The sequence below is a fragment of the Parasteatoda tepidariorum genome, chromosome 10 (assembly GCF_043381705.1).
Source record: "Parasteatoda tepidariorum isolate YZ-2023 chromosome 10, CAS_Ptep_4.0, whole genome shotgun sequence".
NCBI classification, from domain to species: Eukaryota; Metazoa; Arthropoda; class Arachnida; order Araneae; family Theridiidae; genus Parasteatoda; species Parasteatoda tepidariorum.
The window spans coordinates 21,015,455-21,034,723 of record NC_092213.1 but is presented as its reverse complement, the minus strand read 5'-3'; the positions used below and the strand labels follow the sequence as shown (position 1 = coordinate 21,034,723).

Sequence of the window (19,269 nt, the reverse complement as noted above, 5' to 3'; positions counted from 1 at the left end):
TAATATTTTCTTGTACTATTATGCATAAATAATTACATAATTATTAAGTTCGATCTTAATGTTCAATTTCTAAATGAAAAAGTAAATGCAAGTTTTGTTACATTTTCTAAAAATGATCACGCAAATAAATGAAATATTTCTTAATTTAAAAATAAATAATAAAAAAATAAATAAAATTGAAATTTATCAATATATTTACCTAACAGTATAGAAAGAAAATTTAAAAAATAAGTTCGTTAAAAATTATTTGTATGTTTAAAACAACGTGCTAAATAAATTTTAGAAAAAAAAACGCTTTTAGAACAGTATTTTTTATTGTTATTATTTCAGATAAATAATTAAATTAAATTGAACAATGACCTAATTATGAACGAAAAACAAAGTAAGGTTTAATTTCTTAAAAATAAAAACAAAAGAATTGTGATATTCGATAATATATTTAGCTAATTAACAAATAATATCAAAAGAATATTTTTAAAAAAAAATCTTGTCCTCTTTAATAAAGCGAAGTGCTAAATGATTTAAAAAAAAGAATAAAATGCGCAAACCTTTAAAATTTTTTTGAACAAACAAAGTTGAGTGATTTATGTCCAAATCCAAATGATAAAAAATAAGTTTTGTTTTAACTTTATTTCTAAAAATAAAAACAACAAGATTTATAAATTTAAAATCAGTAATAAAAACCTATTAAACTATTAGGAGTTTTATCCAAAAAGTTTTTAATAAATGAAAAGAAAGTAAAAAAATAACATAACAAATTTAATTCTTTATGGGCGCCTTAAATTAGATTTCCGATAATTTTCACAATTAAAAATAAAAAAAAGTTTTGTTAAAAAAAAACTTATCTAATTAATGAAGAAACTCCTCTTTATATATTCTTTTCAATAATAGATTGCCTTCAGAACAAGGTAACATCGGCGATCACGAAGTTAGTCCCACTGAAAATAATCTACAAGAAACGATATCAAGTCGCTACAAAAAAAAAAAAAAAAAAAAAAAAAGAAAAAAAAAACTAAGAGGTGCGAAAACGAACATGCGAGATTACGATATATGTTCTCAAAACTCTGATTCTGATTCTACCCAGGTCTGATTCTACCCAGGTCTGATTCTACCTCTCACCAATCAAGGCCATTTCAACATAACGAAACGAACATCGTCTTCCACTGCGCGAGTCGACATCGGAACGTAAGAGGATCTTACGTTCCGATGTTGAGAGGAGTCTTATATCGCTATATCGTTTTCTTATATCCTTGCGTGTCTTATATCGCTATATCGTTTCGTGCTCGTTGTCTTTACTCGACGGCTTAAATCAGATATCTGATGTATCGCCTTGAATGAAAGTCACTGTATCGTCTTGCCGATATATGCGACAAATCGATAGTCTCGATACATCGATTTATAGCCCAGTCCTAATCATGAGTTGTGAAAACGAAAGATGTTTATTAATAACTTAGAATGGATAAATTATTCTGGCATGTTTTTATCGACAGAAATTCCTTTAAAACTAGATTAAGAAGACAAACATGTTAACTTTTTTCCCCCTAATGGTCTATGTTGCTACGAATAAAGAAAAAGCTTGTAATCTCTTAGTTTTTACCCTACCAGCTCACAAGTACTTATTTGCTTGTACAGGAATGATTGATTGAGATTATGAAAAAATATAACACAATTTCATTTTATCTTTCACTAGAGTTTTTACAAATGAAGTTTTCGCTTTTGTTCTATTTTACTCAACTTTCATATTTTTTTCTTTGTGAGAGATCTTGTGTTTTCTTGCATAAAGAATTTATTCCATTTTTCGTAGTATCATTTTTCTTTTCTTTGGTGAAAGATCTAGTATTTTCAATAATAAAGGTTTCTCAGTTTTTTATTTCCTTTTTAGTAGTATCAATGTTTTTTTTTCAATTTTGAAAGATCTTGTCTTTTTACGAATGAAAGTTTCATTGGTTTTATTCCATTTTTCAGAATTTTCTTTTTTTTTCATGTAGGGAAGATCTTGCATTTTCAATAATAAAGTTTTCTTGGTTTTTATTTAATTTTTCATAGTATCATTTTTTTTTGTCAACTGTGAAAGATCTTGTAATTTTACAAATGACGATTCGATTAATTTTATTCCATTTTTCGCAAGTTTCGTCTTTTTTTTTCCTGGGTGAAAGATCTTGTGTTTTTACAAATGAAGTTTTCATTGGTTTAATTCCATTTTTCGTGATTTTCGTCTTTTTTATTTGTGAAAGATACTTGTATTTTCACTTATAAGGGTTTGATGGTTTTCATTCCATTTTTCGCAATATCACTTTTTTATTTGTGAAAGATTTTGTGTTTTCAATAATAGTGATTTCATAGTTTTTATTTCACTTTTTTTTGCAGTTCAAGTTTTTCATTTGTGTAAAATATCGTGTTTTCCTTCACAAAGTTTCAACTGGTTTAATTCCCTTTTTCACATTTTCATGCATTCATTTGTGAAAGTTATTGCGTCTTTGTTAGCGATAATAAAACTGCCATAAGTTTTGCTATCGACTTTTNTGGTTTTTATTTAATTTTTCATAGTATCATTTTTTTTGTCAACTGTGAATCTTGTAATTTTACAAATGACGATTCGATTAATTTTATTCCATTTTTCGCAATTTTCGTCTTTTTTTTTCCTGGGTGAAAGATCTTGCGTTTTTACAAATGAAGTTTTCATTGGTTTAATTCCATTTCTCGTGATTTTCGTCTTTTTTATTTGTGAAAGATACTTGTATTTTCACTTATAAGGGTTTGATGGTTTTCATTCCATTTTTCGCAATATCACTTTTTTATTTGTGAAACATTTTGTGCTTTCTATAATAGTGATTTCATGGTTTTCATTTCACTTTTTTTGCAGTTGAAGTTTTCTTATTTGTGAATAATGTGTTTTCATTCACAAAGTTTCCACTGGTTTAATTCCCTTTTTCATGCACTCATTTGTGAAAGTTATTGTGTCTTTGTTAGTGATAATAAAACTGCCATAAGTTTTGCTATCGACTTTTTATTTACAATGAATGTAAGGGGCTTGATATTATTTTCTAAATGAATGATTTTTTAATGAAACTAAAAGATAAATACTATTAAACTTAAATAATTTGTATTATTTAATTCTTTAATGTAATTAAATCTTAAATTCACAAACTAGTTAAACTGTTAACACTATTAAACGCCTAAATTTTGTCTTCTTTTTTGATAATTATCTCTTAACATTTCAAGGAGGAATTAAATGAGCTGTAAATCACAATATTACTTTTCTGTACATTTAAATTAGATTTTCTTAAATGATTCTAAAAATAGTTGTCTGATCTTTAAAAAAAATTATTTGTTTTGAAAGCCAATTTTCTTCACTAGGTTCTCAATTATATGTTACTTTATTTTACCAGAATACGTCCGAAATATATATATGAATCAGACAACATAATAGATCTGTACCTGGAAAATGTATAATGATAAGGGACGAGAACGTTTCTGACATTCTTAACAGATATTTAACCTCTTGTGTATCAATTGCTTTTAAAGGTTGTTTCTCTGGAGAAAAATAAATGCCATTATTTGAAGTGCAAATATTTTCTCGGCAAATTTAAGCTTATAACTGCATGCTTCTAACCTCTTAAAATTGTTTCCATTTCTATTAAAGCTTGTCATTTTTAACTAACAAGTTAACTAATTTAATTAAATTTATGCAGCTAATTGATCTAAAGAGCGGAATGTTTATACGTAGGTGTGTATGCAACACAGAAAAATATTTCAAGAGTTTTCCTACTAATATTAGAAAAAATAAAAAGACGCGTTTTTCAATCGATGCATGTTTTTAACGCCATGCTACGGCAAAACGCTCAACTACTAGATTGATATATCAATGAGTTTATAATTTTCTTTAATTATTTTTAATTGAATTAATGAATTTCTTTGTAATCGTTTTTTTTAGTTCTGTAAACTGCTTAGTTAGTTTTTTAGGAATGTCGTATTTTTTTATATAAGAAAGTATTTTTGCAAAAGTATTATTATTATTAACAGAAATAAAAATATTCTGTCAAGTAAATAACGTCAATTTTTCATCATTTATCTTATTTTTATCTTTACTACGTCATAAACTATATGTCTAATTTTCAAAAATGTTTCTTAATATTTCGGAAACCCATGTGGGACTAGGTTACCAAAAATGTAAACCGTCATCTGTCGAAAGGAACCTCGAGATAGAATTGAGTTAACATGTCTTATATACTAGTGAATATGAATTTTGTAGTTGTAGTGGTAGCGTGGTAGCTACGCTAAATTGCTTCCCCACCAGAATTTTACCTGTAATAGAATTCGATGAATGAATTCCATTAGCTGTCATTGCTGATTCATTGCTGTTTTGAGAAAAGTCCGGTGGGCTGTATTTAGATCACCGTCATTTGAGTGTTGGTCGTGAGAGCTGTATTAGGAACACAGTTTTGTACGTGGTCGCTAATTTTAATTCTGTTTTGAGTGCTCTAGCTAATTTGAAAGTCATTTAAATTTTGACAGCAAGAATCCATCGACACAAACATTCATCCATCGAGATTCCATCGGAAAGATTTGATTAAGTTAACGAAAAATTAATAAAATAAAATAGTTATTTGTATTAAGATAAAAATATTTATTTAAGTATATATTGAAAAAATATGTTGATAAAAATATGTTGATAAAAAATATGTTGATAAAAACAATAAAAAAAACTTTTACCGACTAATTTTTTGCAAAGTTACTAATATTTTTGCAATGTTACTAATAAATTTTAGTAAAACAAATAAATTCGTGATATAAATCAAAAATTGTCAAATAAATTCGTAATATATAAATTCGTAAAAAAAACCGCTTTCGACAAAATGCAAAAATAGAGATCTATCGACAAAGACTACTCACTCACTTCTGCCTAGCTTATGCTCTCTCTGGTTATTTAAGTTTTCGTTTTTAAAAGTGCTATATTTTGAGCCATCTCAGCCATTGTGCTATATTTTGAACCAAAAACAATTTACCTTCTAATTAGTCACCATAGCAACCACAAAACTCTTCTCGTTACCATCTATAAACTGATATATAATAAATAAATTATTTAACAAAAAATACGATGCGCATAAGCACATAATATTTTACACTCTGGTTATTTCAGTTTCCGTTTTTAGAAGCGCTATATATTGAGCCACCCAATCTAGATTTGGCATATGACATTTTTAGCGCAATCATTGGTCGATTTTCTAGCGTTGCCATTCGGGTAGTTGTAATGAGGCTTTTTTTTGTCGCCGTGTAAGAGAAATATATATATAAATGATTATTTATATTAAGATAAAAATATTTATTCAAGTAATAAAATTTTTTTTGACAAAAACAATAATTAAACGATTAATTTTTTACGAAGTTATTAATAATTTACCAATTTCATTAAAATGCTATTCATTTCAGTTTAATTTTTAATGAATTTTTTACTCAAGCATAGCATGATACTAAAAATTAAAATACCACTAAAAATCCCAATTCAGACGAAGAAAGTGAGATTAAGGAAAAACGTTGCCGAGTGTGGTAACTATTCCATTATCTTTTTCTTTTGCAACCCCACTGTTTTGGACAATTTTGAAGCCATTATCGTTATTCTCTAACTTAAAGTTAGATATAAGGAACTCTAATTCAGGTTAAGAAAATAAGAAAGCGAAGGAGAAACGGAGAATCGGAAGAAAGTAAATATATACTCCTATTTTTTTTTTTTTTTTTTTTTTTTTTTTTTTTTTTTTTAATAAACGTCGTTGAACAGCCGACCCAATTTTTGGGTTTACGACTACTAATGTTCAACTTCGTAGCCTTGCAAGTTTGAACCAATCCAGAAGACAAGGAAACTACTGGATCAGTACCCCTAGAGGTATTGATTTGTTATGGGAACACGGAACATGGAGGCTTTACAGGTTTAACGTGCATCAGTCACCATTTACGACACGGAGAGTCTTCGGCCGGCAGAGATCGAACCCACGACCTCTTGGACATGGGCTCAGTGCCCTACCAACCAGGCTATCCAGGCACACATTCCTTATTTGGGGTATTGTAGAAAAGAAATAAATGTATATTTTAGTATAGTTAATAGAGAGATTTTGTAAATTTGTGTTAGCTTCCGTACGCTCCCGTACGTAAGATTTCAAGAATTGCGCATGCGCAATGGAAGTGCGCATGAATCAATTCTGGTAAAAAAATATGAAATTTACATAAGGGAAAATATGAGGTAAGAGAAAATTAGAGATTCCGTTAGTAAAAAGCGCTAACTTAGTGGAATATCATTTTAACTTGGACCGCAGAATCAAACCAAACATTAATAACGGACGTAGATTATCTCTTTAAAACTGTGGCTGTTATTATGAATATTAAAAAAATATTATAGAACTTCTATTGATTATTTAATTTCTATTAAATAAATTGTGTAGTTAACAAAAGATAATTCATAATTTCAAAATTGCGAAAAATATATCATGTTTCGTATGGAAATAGTGCAATTAGACAACTATAATGTTAAACAAAAACCAATATAATTATTTATTTTTTGAATTAATCAATTGTTGTGAGATCATACGATTCATTTCTAAATTTCATTGATACATTCCTCCAAATTCCCATTCTATGTCCATGTTTTTAGTTCGAAGGTAGGCTTAAACAGAAAACAACATTTCAGAGCTATAAGCAGCAGCGTAAATCACGCCAACTTAACGTAAAGATGCTAAATCTAAAATATTAGCGAGCATGCGCAGTTTCTTGCGTACGGGAGCAGCCGGAAACGAAATTTCCCTATCGGAATTAAATTAAACGGAACCCTAAATTAACGGAAAAGTGCGAAATTTCCCTAATATTTATTATTAAAATAAGTATTATGAAATGAATAAATTAAAATAAATAAATTAAAATAAATATTATGAGATGAAGTTCTATGAACGTGCTATGCTTTTACTAATAACGTAGAACCACCGAGAAAGGATTAAAATGAAAATGAAATAATTTTAATTCAGTTAACTGTGTTGGTGTCTTTTAGTTTTGTTAAAGACTGTGGGAATGGTGATTAATTGCTAAATTTTTCTATAAATTAGCAATTAATCAACACTGTACTCTACAACACTGTACACTATTAATCAGAACGGGTATTAAGCTGGTGTTTGTACAAAATTTTCACTGCAGTTTCTTCAGATTGTAGTGAAAAAGGAAAGCAAATGGATACAATAATAAAACCTTTGGTCATTTCAGATTTGAAATTAAGAAAAAATTATAATGCATAAATTAAACTTACCGATGCTTGTCTGAACAGAATAGGTGATATTGAATCCTCTTTTAGCGCCAAAGTCATCAGTTTTCAATATAAGTAGGAACGCGAATGAATTGGATACGTAGTCGTTTGGCAAATTGTTTCCACAATGCATCTTCACTAAAACACTAGCGTCATTTGAATCAAAATCATGGATACTCACGGAATCACCCCCGCAACCATCTGTGATGTCTACATCAAGGGTATTAAAATGAATTCGAACGTGCTGCAAGGGAAATATTCTCAATGTGTAAATCTGACTGGTTACTAGTTTAAAAAAAAAACGTTTTAAAAAACTTATCAATGTTAATAAAAAATTTTAATAATTTTTTAAGAGAATAAGAACTAAATCTGATGGTAATTTAAATTGATTATGTTACATTGGCCAGATAATTAAAAAATGCCTTGAGAAACTTATTAATTTAAGTAAAACATTGTATTTTTAAAAAAATTAAAACAATACGTTAGTAATTTTAATGACTAAGGATCAGTATCAGGAATGTCAGGATCAGTATCCGAAACCCTGTCACGCTCAGTCTTTAGAACTGAGATCATAGCTATTGGAACTGCCCTTAATTATGCCCAGACAACTGATAATAATTTGGATGTTGACCGATAGTAGGAGTGCTATTCAGTATTTCAAGAACTGGCCAGAAATATTTGATATTCCTGTCCGGGAGATTATGAAACTTCCATCTGTGATAGGCCTGAAGACACCAATAAGCCTCCAATGGATCCAAACGCATGTCGGGGTACATGGCAATGAGACAGCCGATGTGCTCGATAAGAATGACTGTGATCAGTTCCCCTATGGACTGTTTGAACCGTCTTACTCCCACTGAGATCCACTCCCTGGGAAAACATCTTTTGCTTCCAGTGTGGCGCCGTACTCCATCCCATCAGTGGTGTGCTGGCAACCGCGCTGGCCTATCATTAACATGCTGCGGCCCTCGGCCTTTCCAATCGGCCATGACCAGATTTGGTAGTGGCCATCTTAAGTGTTTAAGGTTTCAAAATGGGGAGAAGACTTTCCCTCCTTGTTCCTGCTCACAACCTTCTAGTCCTGATCACCTTCTTTTTTGCCTTAGCGCTTCTTTTAAGCAGCTGCTGGTTGATCGGAACTTTCTGCAGATATATGGGGAACTGTAGAACGGGGCCTTCTGGACCTGGTCTAGGCTTTACTTCACCAGGGGGATGTGTAACAACAACAATGACTAAGCAACTTTCCGTAGTTTAATTTTTTTTAGATAAAGTTTTCATTAGTCGGTAAGTGTGCAAAATAGAGTAACATTTGTTTAACTTTTTAACGTTCTTTGACTAAACCTTAATGAATCGAGGGCAAAACCCTGAAAGCAAAATGTTCTTTGTTTTATGTAAAATATTGGCTTCTAAGAAATTTTTTTTTTGGATGAGTAGCAATTTAGTTGGTGAGCAAAGCTAGCGGGTAGCAAAGCCTCATAGTTTGTTTAAATATTATTTACAAACAGCGGTGGGTAAAATCATTGTAAATCAAATTTATGAAATCAAAGCTGAAATAATGAAGCATAACATTTACTGCAACATCAAATTATCTAGAAAAATCTCCAGTTTAAATTGCTTAAAAATTTAATACCTCCAAATTTAATATTAAACTAAATGAATAAAAATAATTAGAATTACTTAACCATTAAAATAAAATAATTATTGCAGCAAAAGCATGTGATTAGGCACAAATTTTTCCTTTTGAAATGCTTCGTTTTAGTTTAAAATATTTCAATAGATGGCGCTGCAAGTAATGAAATAGTAAATCAAGGATCATATAATTGTTATCATAATTCTATTAAAGAATGAAAATTATGTTTTGCTGAACAAAAACCAGCATTTTTGGTGCTAAAATTTAATATCTTCTTACACAAATTTATATATTTTTACACAAATGTATATATTCTAACACAAGCTCTTTTTTTTCTTAATTTTTTAGCTTTCAAATTTTTTTTTTCAAACTGCCAGTCTAATTTAGAGTATTCGTGGCAAAGCTTTAATGCCTGTTAAATTATTCCACAATTTCTAGAACTTACGTTTCAAATATATTTCTTAATGATTAACCTTATATGTTTAACTTTCCTGCTTGCGATCTTTCTCAACTCAACAGCCTATACCGCTTAGTCAAAACTTTTCTCCTAATCGCATCATAAATGAGGAATTTTTGAATCAAATTTCTAAAATTTACTTATTTGGATCTGAATAAGTATTAGAATATTTTATTAGCTCACAAAGTTGAACATTACTCACTCTTAAAATAAATATGATTAACAACATGATAGTAGGTTTTAGGTGTTTAGGAGGTCTTATGAAGGTCAGAAACAGAAGCGATCTCTGACCACTAATATGAACCAGCATGCATCCATGCACGGAAAAAATCTGCTAATTCATGTGGTTGTCTCTTAGTCAATATCTTCATGAGGTTCATATCAGTCAATGTCTCATGATATTGTCTATACCCTCATTTTCAATGATTACATCAGCAATCTTTATTGAGCTAGAAAAATATGCTACTCATTTTAGCAATACTCACACCCTCAATTACATTTCAATTGGTGTGCGAAATCACCTGACCTGATCCGCATAGAAGATGGGCGAGATATGTTGGAACAGTTAGTAAAGAGCCTTAATCATCATACCTAATCCTATTATATACTTAATAGTATTCAGGTGGTTATGAAATCTAAATATGTTTTGGCAAATTATTAAACTGTACTTTTAATAATTTCAATAAATGTAACTAATTTTTTTGAAATTCCTATGTTACTTCAAATTCCTATGTTACTGAAAAAAAAAACTCTAATGTGACCTGAATCTAATCGTAGAAATTAGGGGAAACAACAATTTTAAAATAATTCCTAAAAAGGGCATCTTACCATTCCTTCTGGTGCTGTAAGTTGGTATGCACAGTGAACATTATTTGGGTAATTAGAATTCTTTTCAAATCCAGGACTGTATAAAATTCCTGGTCGACGAACGTCTATAACTTTAACTTTTTCTTCTCCACCCGTGAGCCTGTTTATGCATGCTTCTTTCAAATCTATAAAATGTGGAGAAAAAAATTTTTTCTACTCAAAGTAGAACAATTATTTTTTTAATTTTAAATCAGTTATGTTAGATTACATTTTACTCAGTACAAGTTACAGTAACTTAAAATAATTCCCAATCTATGACTCTTTTAAGAACAGTGCCTAAAAATGATTCTTATCATGCACAATCAATTAATTACGAGTCAGAGATTATATTAGTTAGGAAAATTCAGGAAGTTTGAAATACAATTGATAATGGGACAGAAAAGGGTTAGTTTTCTTTTCTCTCATTAGGTACCCTCGCAGTACTTATGTAAACAGTGATAAAAGGATAACTAAATAGCAATCATGCCGATCATTCCGTTTCCGCAACTAGCACATAATCAGAGACAAATTATAAGAGATAAACTACTCCAGCCAAAATAGCTTGAAAAGAAGCGATGTGCCATTGCTATACACTTAGGTCTTATCGCCTTTTCCTACTACTAATGCCCACGATAGTTTTTGTGACATTTTCTCATTCTTATCATAGCAATTAAAGACTCGCACCGTTTATTTGAAATATTAGTAAACAATATTTGGGCTGAATACTCTTAAATATCTATTCTCAAAAGCGTGCAGTTCTAAAATTACCAAAATTTTTTTTGTAATGAAAGTAACTGACGAACATTTACTTTTTACAAGCATCACTAGATGGCGGCACCAGTTACTATAGTAAACAATTCCATAAAGTTTTTAACTCATTGAAATCAAATAATGAAACTCTTTTATTTTTTATCATTGTCACTAGATAGCAGCATCACTAGGAGAAGGTAAGCTCGTTTTAAGTTTTATATACGTTTTTAAAGGGGGAGAGCTGCGTCTTATTTTCTCCTTTTTGACGTCCACCTTGTTATGTATACATATCAGCGCCTCCAGAGAGATATAACTATGAATTATTCTTGTATCGTGAAATCTAATTATTGTCAAATTCGCGATACTTTGCCTAGTTCTGTATGCTTTGCCTTTCTGTATGTTGCATTAATCTATGCATACCAAAACCTAACTCCTAGTCATATACATTAATAATAAATGGCTCATACACTGTAAAAAATTCCGGATCATATTACGACATAAAGTATCTGCACTTTGAGTGTATCATCCATAAAATCCATTTTACTGTAAAATTTATTTGTATCGTGAAATATAGTAAAATTTGCAGTAATATTTATTTAATTAGAGTGATTCAGTGACTTTATGTAATTGTTACTGCTAAAATAATGGTATAACAGATTGATTGTTCCATAACATATTCCAGTTAAAATGGAGTTTACATTAAAAAGTACTGGCACCCTAAATGCCCGTTTTTTTCTCCAGAATTTGATCTGGAATTTTTCTGACTTTAATTACGGTATACGGATATTATCAAGATTTTTCCAGATATATACCCGTGTATAGAATCTAGACAGATACTGTTTATTATACTGTCTACATAAATAGCACCCATGTCATATGTACTGTATACCTTGGACACTGTATATATGATAGATACTGTATATATGACCTTTTACATTAAGTATTATAAACAGGCATTTTTAAAGAATTTAATTAATTAATTTATTAATTCAAGATTTTTAAAAAAAATCACAGGTTGATATGAAATTAAAAAAAACAAACAATACCGTGTTTGAAATGAAAAAAAAAGAATAATTACCGTCAGCACTTGAGTAGCCAATTGCCAACGTGGTAATGAAAATTAGCATCCACATTTTGACAGCAGAAATCAGCGCGTCATGGACAACACTGGCGTGTAAAACATTGTTTTATTCCTAAAAGCAAAATTTGGAATTGTTATCACGCCTGATTACCATTCCAAATGTTAGTTCCCAAGGAAATTGGCCATAATGAACGATAAATTGGAAAATATATGACATATGTTAATAAAAATGAATAAATAAAATTGAAATGTTATTTCCACTACTTTCAAGTAATTTATTTAATCATCAAAATTATCTGTTTAAAAAGTATTTTTTCTAAAAAAAGATTGGGTAGCTACTAGTGCAAATTACTCTAAAAACTATCATTTCTACAATAAAATGTTAAATACTTTTATTCGTGATTTTTGTAGATATTTGTTTAAAATAATTGAATAACCAAATTTCGTGAAATCGGTGATTGCATTCTCTGAATTTCTGACTTGTATCTACAAAGAAGTTTATACCTGTTCTAAAAATACTTAAGTGATGAACTTTAACTGAAATAAGCTAAAAACAATTAGAGTGATAATAAAATGAGCTAAATTGTACTCTATTTTAATAATATTCTTATAGTGGTAATTTTAGATATTAAATTCACTACTAGGGTCGCGTTTATCTCTGTACTGTTTTCGCAAAAAGTATTATAAAAATTAATTTAAATTATGTAAACACAGTCAAAGCCTCCATTTTTACAGAGATATAAAATAGTTTTGATTCCTCTTTGACTGGATGAATCTTAATGGAATTTTTAATATGGTTTAAATAAATTAACAAATCTTTAAATCCTCTCAATTTAATAAGTTCTAAAATTAAAGATCACTTTAATAAATTATTAATTTGTGATTCAATAATTATTTAAATGTATCAATGTAATCATCTTTCAAAAATTATTTCACTCATAAAATGCAAATTGATTACGCTATTTCAATATTTAATAATTAAAATTTAGTATATTAGATTTTCAACACATAATACTAAATTTAAATTTTTGATTACTTAGTATAGTAAATTTAAATCTTGTAATGGATATTTTATTTTTTTAACTACTTAACTTAACTACAACAACTTAAATGTTTTTAATTAGAACTTAAGAATTACATTTTGAAGTTGTATAAATTAATAACATTCCTTTCTGAAAAAGAAATCATGTATTACTTTTTTAGTCAAATATATTTAATGAAAATTTGCCTCAAATCGCAGTATTTTGAGACATTTGTCCGATATGTCGAGACATTTGTCCCGATTAAATGCTTGTTATAAATTCTAATGTTAGACGTAGGGGAAGCTAAATTGAAGTATATTTCTATAGCTGATTATATAGAATGCTATGGATATGAATTGACTAGAATATTAACTTAACAATACTGTTATAGCTAGTTCAAATCTTTTGCTTAAGCTGTTATGCCTGTGATAGTGATTATTTATTATTCTGCGTAATTATAGTTCTTTTGCAAAACTGTATTTTTTTGACTTTGAGGTTTTTATTAGTTAAAATGGTTTTACATTATTATAATATTACCAATTGGTCAATGTGATTAAACGGTTGAACCGGTCAAAATTAATAATAATAGCTTCTTTCGGTGAAAGTACGAAGTAGAAATGCGAAAGAATGACATTGACCAAACTTCATTCGTTATTTTTAATAATAACAGGTTAATGCGATAAATTCGCTTAAATTATTCACTTTAACAGGCTTATTGATCAGCCTATTAATATCAGCCTATATATTGATCAGTCAAATTAATATTTACCGGTTAGTATTAATTATAATCGACTATTTACATTGACCATAACAAACATATGTTATGATATTATTTATTTATTTATTGAGACATATACTATAAATATGTATAAAAATAAATATGTATGAAAAAATAAATAAATATGTATGAAACATATTCGGTTTTTTATTTTTAAATGTTCTATGTCAAAAATAAAAGTGTATGAAACACATGCATTTTTATTGTCATTAAACACATAAACTTTACATGCCGTTGTTTCAACAGCATGTATAAAGTCTCTTATTTTCTGAAATATAAGACACGGAAATAATTTCTGGTTAATGAATAGTTTTTAATTCAAAACTTAAATACTGTAAATGAAAATCCCAACTTAAAAATTTCCATTCTGAAAAGAAGAAAAAAGAAAACCATATTCATGAAATGGAAAAGATGAATAGCTGTTATCTTTGACAGATTCTATTATTCGATGCACTTAGGATAAAACTCTTACAGGAAGAAAGTTGTGTCTGAGAAAATTGAAAGAAGATCCTAAAAATAGGAACTCTTTTCCCTTTTTTGAGAGTTTTTATGACTGCTCTTTTGAAGAACAACGAATTGTATCCTTCCGCGAGTGTCATTGTGAATTTGAGATATATCCTTTTTTTTATGTCTGGAAAGGTACTTCTTCATGAAATAGGAGACTGCAAACTTTCCGTTTCTTTCCTTTCTAAATTCGAATATTAAATATTTCATGTGCAGTCTATGTTATATATTTGAACCGTGTTGTTTCGATTGTTACTATATAAAATTTTACTAAATACAATTCATAAATAATTACAGTTTCCAGAATTCTGTTTTTACCAATTTTTATTAAAATAATTGTTTAATTAATATAAATATTTTTCAATTTCATTTAGCCATATTTAGGGTATGAATCATCCACTGAGGAAAAAAATATTGTCAAAACTACCGGAATATGCTAAAATTTACCGTGTTTCGAGCTCTATTGAACACCAAAAAAGCTTGGTAATTTTATCGAAACGCTATTGTAATGATTTCTGTAAAAATTATGATATAATATCTATATATACACGGCGACAAAAAAAAACCTCATTACAACTCCCCGATACTCTTACACGGCGACAAAAAAAACCTCATTACAACTCCCCGAATGGCAACGCTAAAAAATCGACCTATGATTGCCGCTAAAAATGTCACATGCCAAATCTAGCTGAGATGGCTCAACATATAGCGCTTTTAAAAACGGAAACTGAAATAACCAGAGAGCATCAGCTGCGGCAATCTCATACTATTAAGCTAGGCAGAAGTGAGTAGTCTTTGTCGATAGATCTCTATTTTAGTATTTTGTCGAAAGCGCTTTTTTTCACGAATTTATATATTACGAATTTATTTGACGATTTTTGATTTATATCACGAATTTATTTGTTTTACTAGAATTTATTTGTTTATGCAGGTTTTTCCATTGCAATTCACTTATTTCAATTTTTAATAGACTTAATTATAGCCAAAATTTTAACCTTTTTAAAGAGATATCAGTTTTAGAAATTTTATCTTAAGATTTTATACTATAGCACATTTTTAATAGGTTTAACGAATTACATGTCATTTATTTAAATTCAAATTTATTTTATAAACTTAGTATTTACTAAAAAGATGTAATTTTTTTTTGTTGAAAAAGTTGTTATATGGATTTGAATGACTGTTTTGAATTCTTAGAATTTTGTGCATTTGCAATGTACCTAAGTTAGTAGCGAGCGAAGCGAGCTTAGTTTGCGAATCAAACCATATAAGATTGCGTAGCAATTTTCGGGGGTTGACGAGCGTTAGCGAGCAGGGGGCGCAGTCCACTAGTAATTTTATAATATGTGATATTTTAATCCTGATAACTCAGAGCATGGTATAAAAGAACTTTTATTCGGTTAAATATACTTTCCAGTTTTGCATTTTCACTAAACGTATGGTAATAAGAACTAAAATTTTGAAAATCAGTATATCTGGTAAATCGTTTCCATATGAACTCGTTAAATTACTTGTGGGGACTGTGATCGACAATGTTAACCCTCATCTATGAAAAGGTACCCACCAGAGATTTGAGTTAACATGTGTTATATAGTATTGAATTTGAGCTGAATAAATGTAGTGGTAGATACACTACATAATAAATGGTTTAAATTTCATACATTTTGGTTTTCATCATCAGAATTATGTTATTATTATTGTTATTATTATTACATGCATCTTCTCCATAAAATACGGTAAATTTGCAATGATTTTTTTTCCGTGTATATTTATCACTCCACCAACTGTTCATTTTTTTTTAAAAAACAAATTTTAATGTTTTTGTTATTTTCGAAAACAGTCTGAAACCTTTTTCTTTGTCTTTTCTGACAACTTGAAAGGTTGCATCTAATAATAATTAAATAAAACTTAGTTGAATGAAAAAAGAGAAATTTTGTTTTGCAAATTTTATATTTATTAATTCTCTTTTGTCATTTCCAAAGCCTTTAAATTTTTTCTAAGTTTGAAGAAAACAATCAAATGCAGTTTTTTTTATTCTTTCTTTGAAAAGCCCACACATGGCTTAGTTGATTGGATTACCTAAAAATGAAGTATTTTCCTTACTCTTCATTTTGAATGAAGTCAAGATATATTAGAACTAAAGCATCCTCGAAAATTAAAAGCCTTTCTCCTGGCCTTATAAATAGAAAAAAAAGAAAAAAGAAAAGCTATTCTAGGTATTTTCTTTCTTTCCTTTTTTACAATATTTACGTTCGTAACATTTTCAAATTTTCTGATATTTTTTTTGCTTTGTTACATAATGGGATTAAATATACTTTATGTTGTATCTTTCATGTTGGTTTAATGCGATTTACTTACACTATAAGAGAAAAAAGGCATAAAATTTGATCAGAAGTAGAACTTGAACAAAACTTTGTCTGATGACTTTGAAAATTAAAAATATAAATACATCTTTTTATTCTTAAGTTGTTTAAAAAAGACATTTTACACAAACATTTTTCATTATTTTCAAATAACTCGTTTATTTATATACATTTTCAACGTAATAAAATATATCCAAAGTTTTTTGGATGATAATTTTGCAATTTCATAAATTTTATTAATTATATACTCTGTAAAAAATTCAGGATGAATATTATAATATAACATTCTTTCAGCATTTTAGCACTTTTAGGGAAAACTGAAAATATTTTTGTTTTTAGCTTTTTCAAAAAGTAGGTTAGCAAGACTAAAATCCTTTTTACATATTTTGATTCATTTATTCTGGAGATTACACAGTAAAAAATTCAGGATCAAATTATGGTATAAAGTACTGCAACTTTAGGTGCATCATCTGTAAAAGCCCTTTTACAGTAGAATTCATTTTAACCGTAAAATATTATACCGTATATTTTACAGAAGTATTTAATTAATTAGAGAAATTTGGAGATTTTTCAATAATTACTGTAAAAAGTAAGGTATATCAGATTTTTTATTCCGTAACATGTCCTGCAGGTAATTTTTACTGTAATTTGATCCGGAATTTTTCTCACTGCAGAAGCGAGTCTATTATCCATTATTTTCTAAGCACATATTCTCCAAAACGATCATTTATTTGGAACATAAATATTAAAACAAATTAATACTTAATATGTTTTAACTTGGCATTTGAAATCAATTTTATTGGGTTTGTCATAAATTCTACCAAACTTATACAGTTTTCGACTATTTTCTCGTTTCCATTTCTTATTTGAATCAATGAACAAATAAAGTTAGTTTTTGTTTCGAAACGAAATCAAATTTTGTGACTCTTTGCTTGCAGACAGTCATAGATTTCTTATGAGATTAAGAACGGGAGAGTTTTTCGGCGACTCCAAATGCAACTACACACACAGATGACACTGGCAAGATCCTAACTGGTTGCATTGCACAGTGATCACACTATAAATTAGGGTAAATTGCACAGTGATCACACTATAAATTAGGTTAGCAAGTTTGAATGTTTTGGAAAAGATCGAAATTTAAAAACTACAAAACATCTCTAAGAAATTTCTGCACAATCGGTAAGTTCATCGTTAATTTATACAGCCAGTTTCCTTCTTTGAGAGAAAGCTCAATGATCGTAACTGTAACGAACTTCAGAAAAATTAGTGGAGTTTACCACTAATTTATGCGGTAATTATATGAAGCTTCTTAACTCAATTCGGGATTGTATACACCATTTCCAGGTTGATTACACGATTACAGATAAGGCTACGATCAAGAAAATTTCAGGCTCGAACCCAGGCGGCTTCTATGAACATTTCTCACAAGTTCTCTCTTCATTAGTGAACATGCAACTCTCTTGCTTCCTAACAGATGGTAGCATTACAAAATTTATCCTAGTTTCATGATTTGCCTTAATTCGGCAAGCAAATCTCCTGAATTTCAAACAACGTCCAGTCCTTTTTAAGAGATAATTTTTAAGAGAATATCTTTAAATTAAGGTCAGTGACCATGCATCTTACAAGAAAAATTTACGGGATGATCTGTATTTTTATGGTCATGATAGCTATATGGTTATAAATCTATTTTTACAGTCAGTGACTAAAACACTTTTTGTCACTTACTGTAATGTAGCGGGGAAATTTTCAGAGTGTAGTATACTGCTGCACTTGTGAGGGTAATATGCCGCATAATAATGAGAATTAAATCTATGCTCTGAACACTGAAACTGTTGGTTTTAAAATGTTACGCAGCATTAATAAAGAGTGTCGTTAAATAAAACTATTTCATATGAATATAATCCTAAAAACTTCAGTTGTACCCATAAGTTTATTCTTTGTTTTTTAATTACTAAACTGTAAAGAATTAGTTTTAATTTGAATAAAATCACTGACAAGAAAGCGTAAATGGCTTCTAAAATGCTTAAACGCACATTTTTTGGACAATACATAAACAATAATTTGTCATGCATCTCTATGAATTAAAATATGACTAAATAACAATATAACTATAATTTTCTATCTCTCTCTCTCTCTGTATGGGTCATTCTCACGAAAACTGTTATTTTTCAGTTCATAAAATCCCATAAAAGTAAAGTGAATAAAAAGCTCTGAAACTTTTTATATTAATAGAAATATGTAATGGCATTATAAAGAAAGTATATATCCTATAAATTATACTTAATATTTAAATTAATTAATTTTTTAAATAATTAATTTATAATTAATTAATTTATAATAATTAATAATTAATTAGTTTATAATAATTAATAATTAATTAATTAGTTTAATAAATAAATTAATTAATCTAATAAATTTATTTATTAATTTTTTAATTTATTTTTAAATTAATTAATAAGTAAATTAATTATTTTCACTATTTAAAAAGTGAGGGAATGACACTAATAGTGAGGGAATGATATTTTATTTTAATACATGTTTTTATCTAAGTTACATCTA

General features: G+C 28.6%; 1 protein-coding gene across 2 annotated transcripts in view; it reads right to left on the bottom strand.

The window, feature by feature from the left end:
• LOC122268263 (chymotrypsin-like elastase family member 1) overlaps positions 1-12,177 on the bottom strand; it is a 98,713-nt gene extending 86,536 nt beyond the window's left edge. For both annotated transcript variants that reach the window (XM_071186467.1, XM_071186466.1), the window contains exons 1-3: positions 12,044-12,177; positions 10,198-10,361; positions 7,286-7,526 (exon numbers count right to left, since the gene is read on the bottom strand). In XM_071186467.1, coding sequence (XP_071042568.1) covers positions 7,286-7,526; positions 10,198-10,361; positions 12,044-12,098 — 460 coding nt within the window. In that variant the 5' untranslated portion in view covers positions 12,099-12,177. The remainder of the gene's footprint in view (positions 1-7,285; positions 7,527-10,197; positions 10,362-12,043) is intronic.
• Between the last annotated feature and the right edge of the window lie 7,092 nt (positions 12,178-19,269).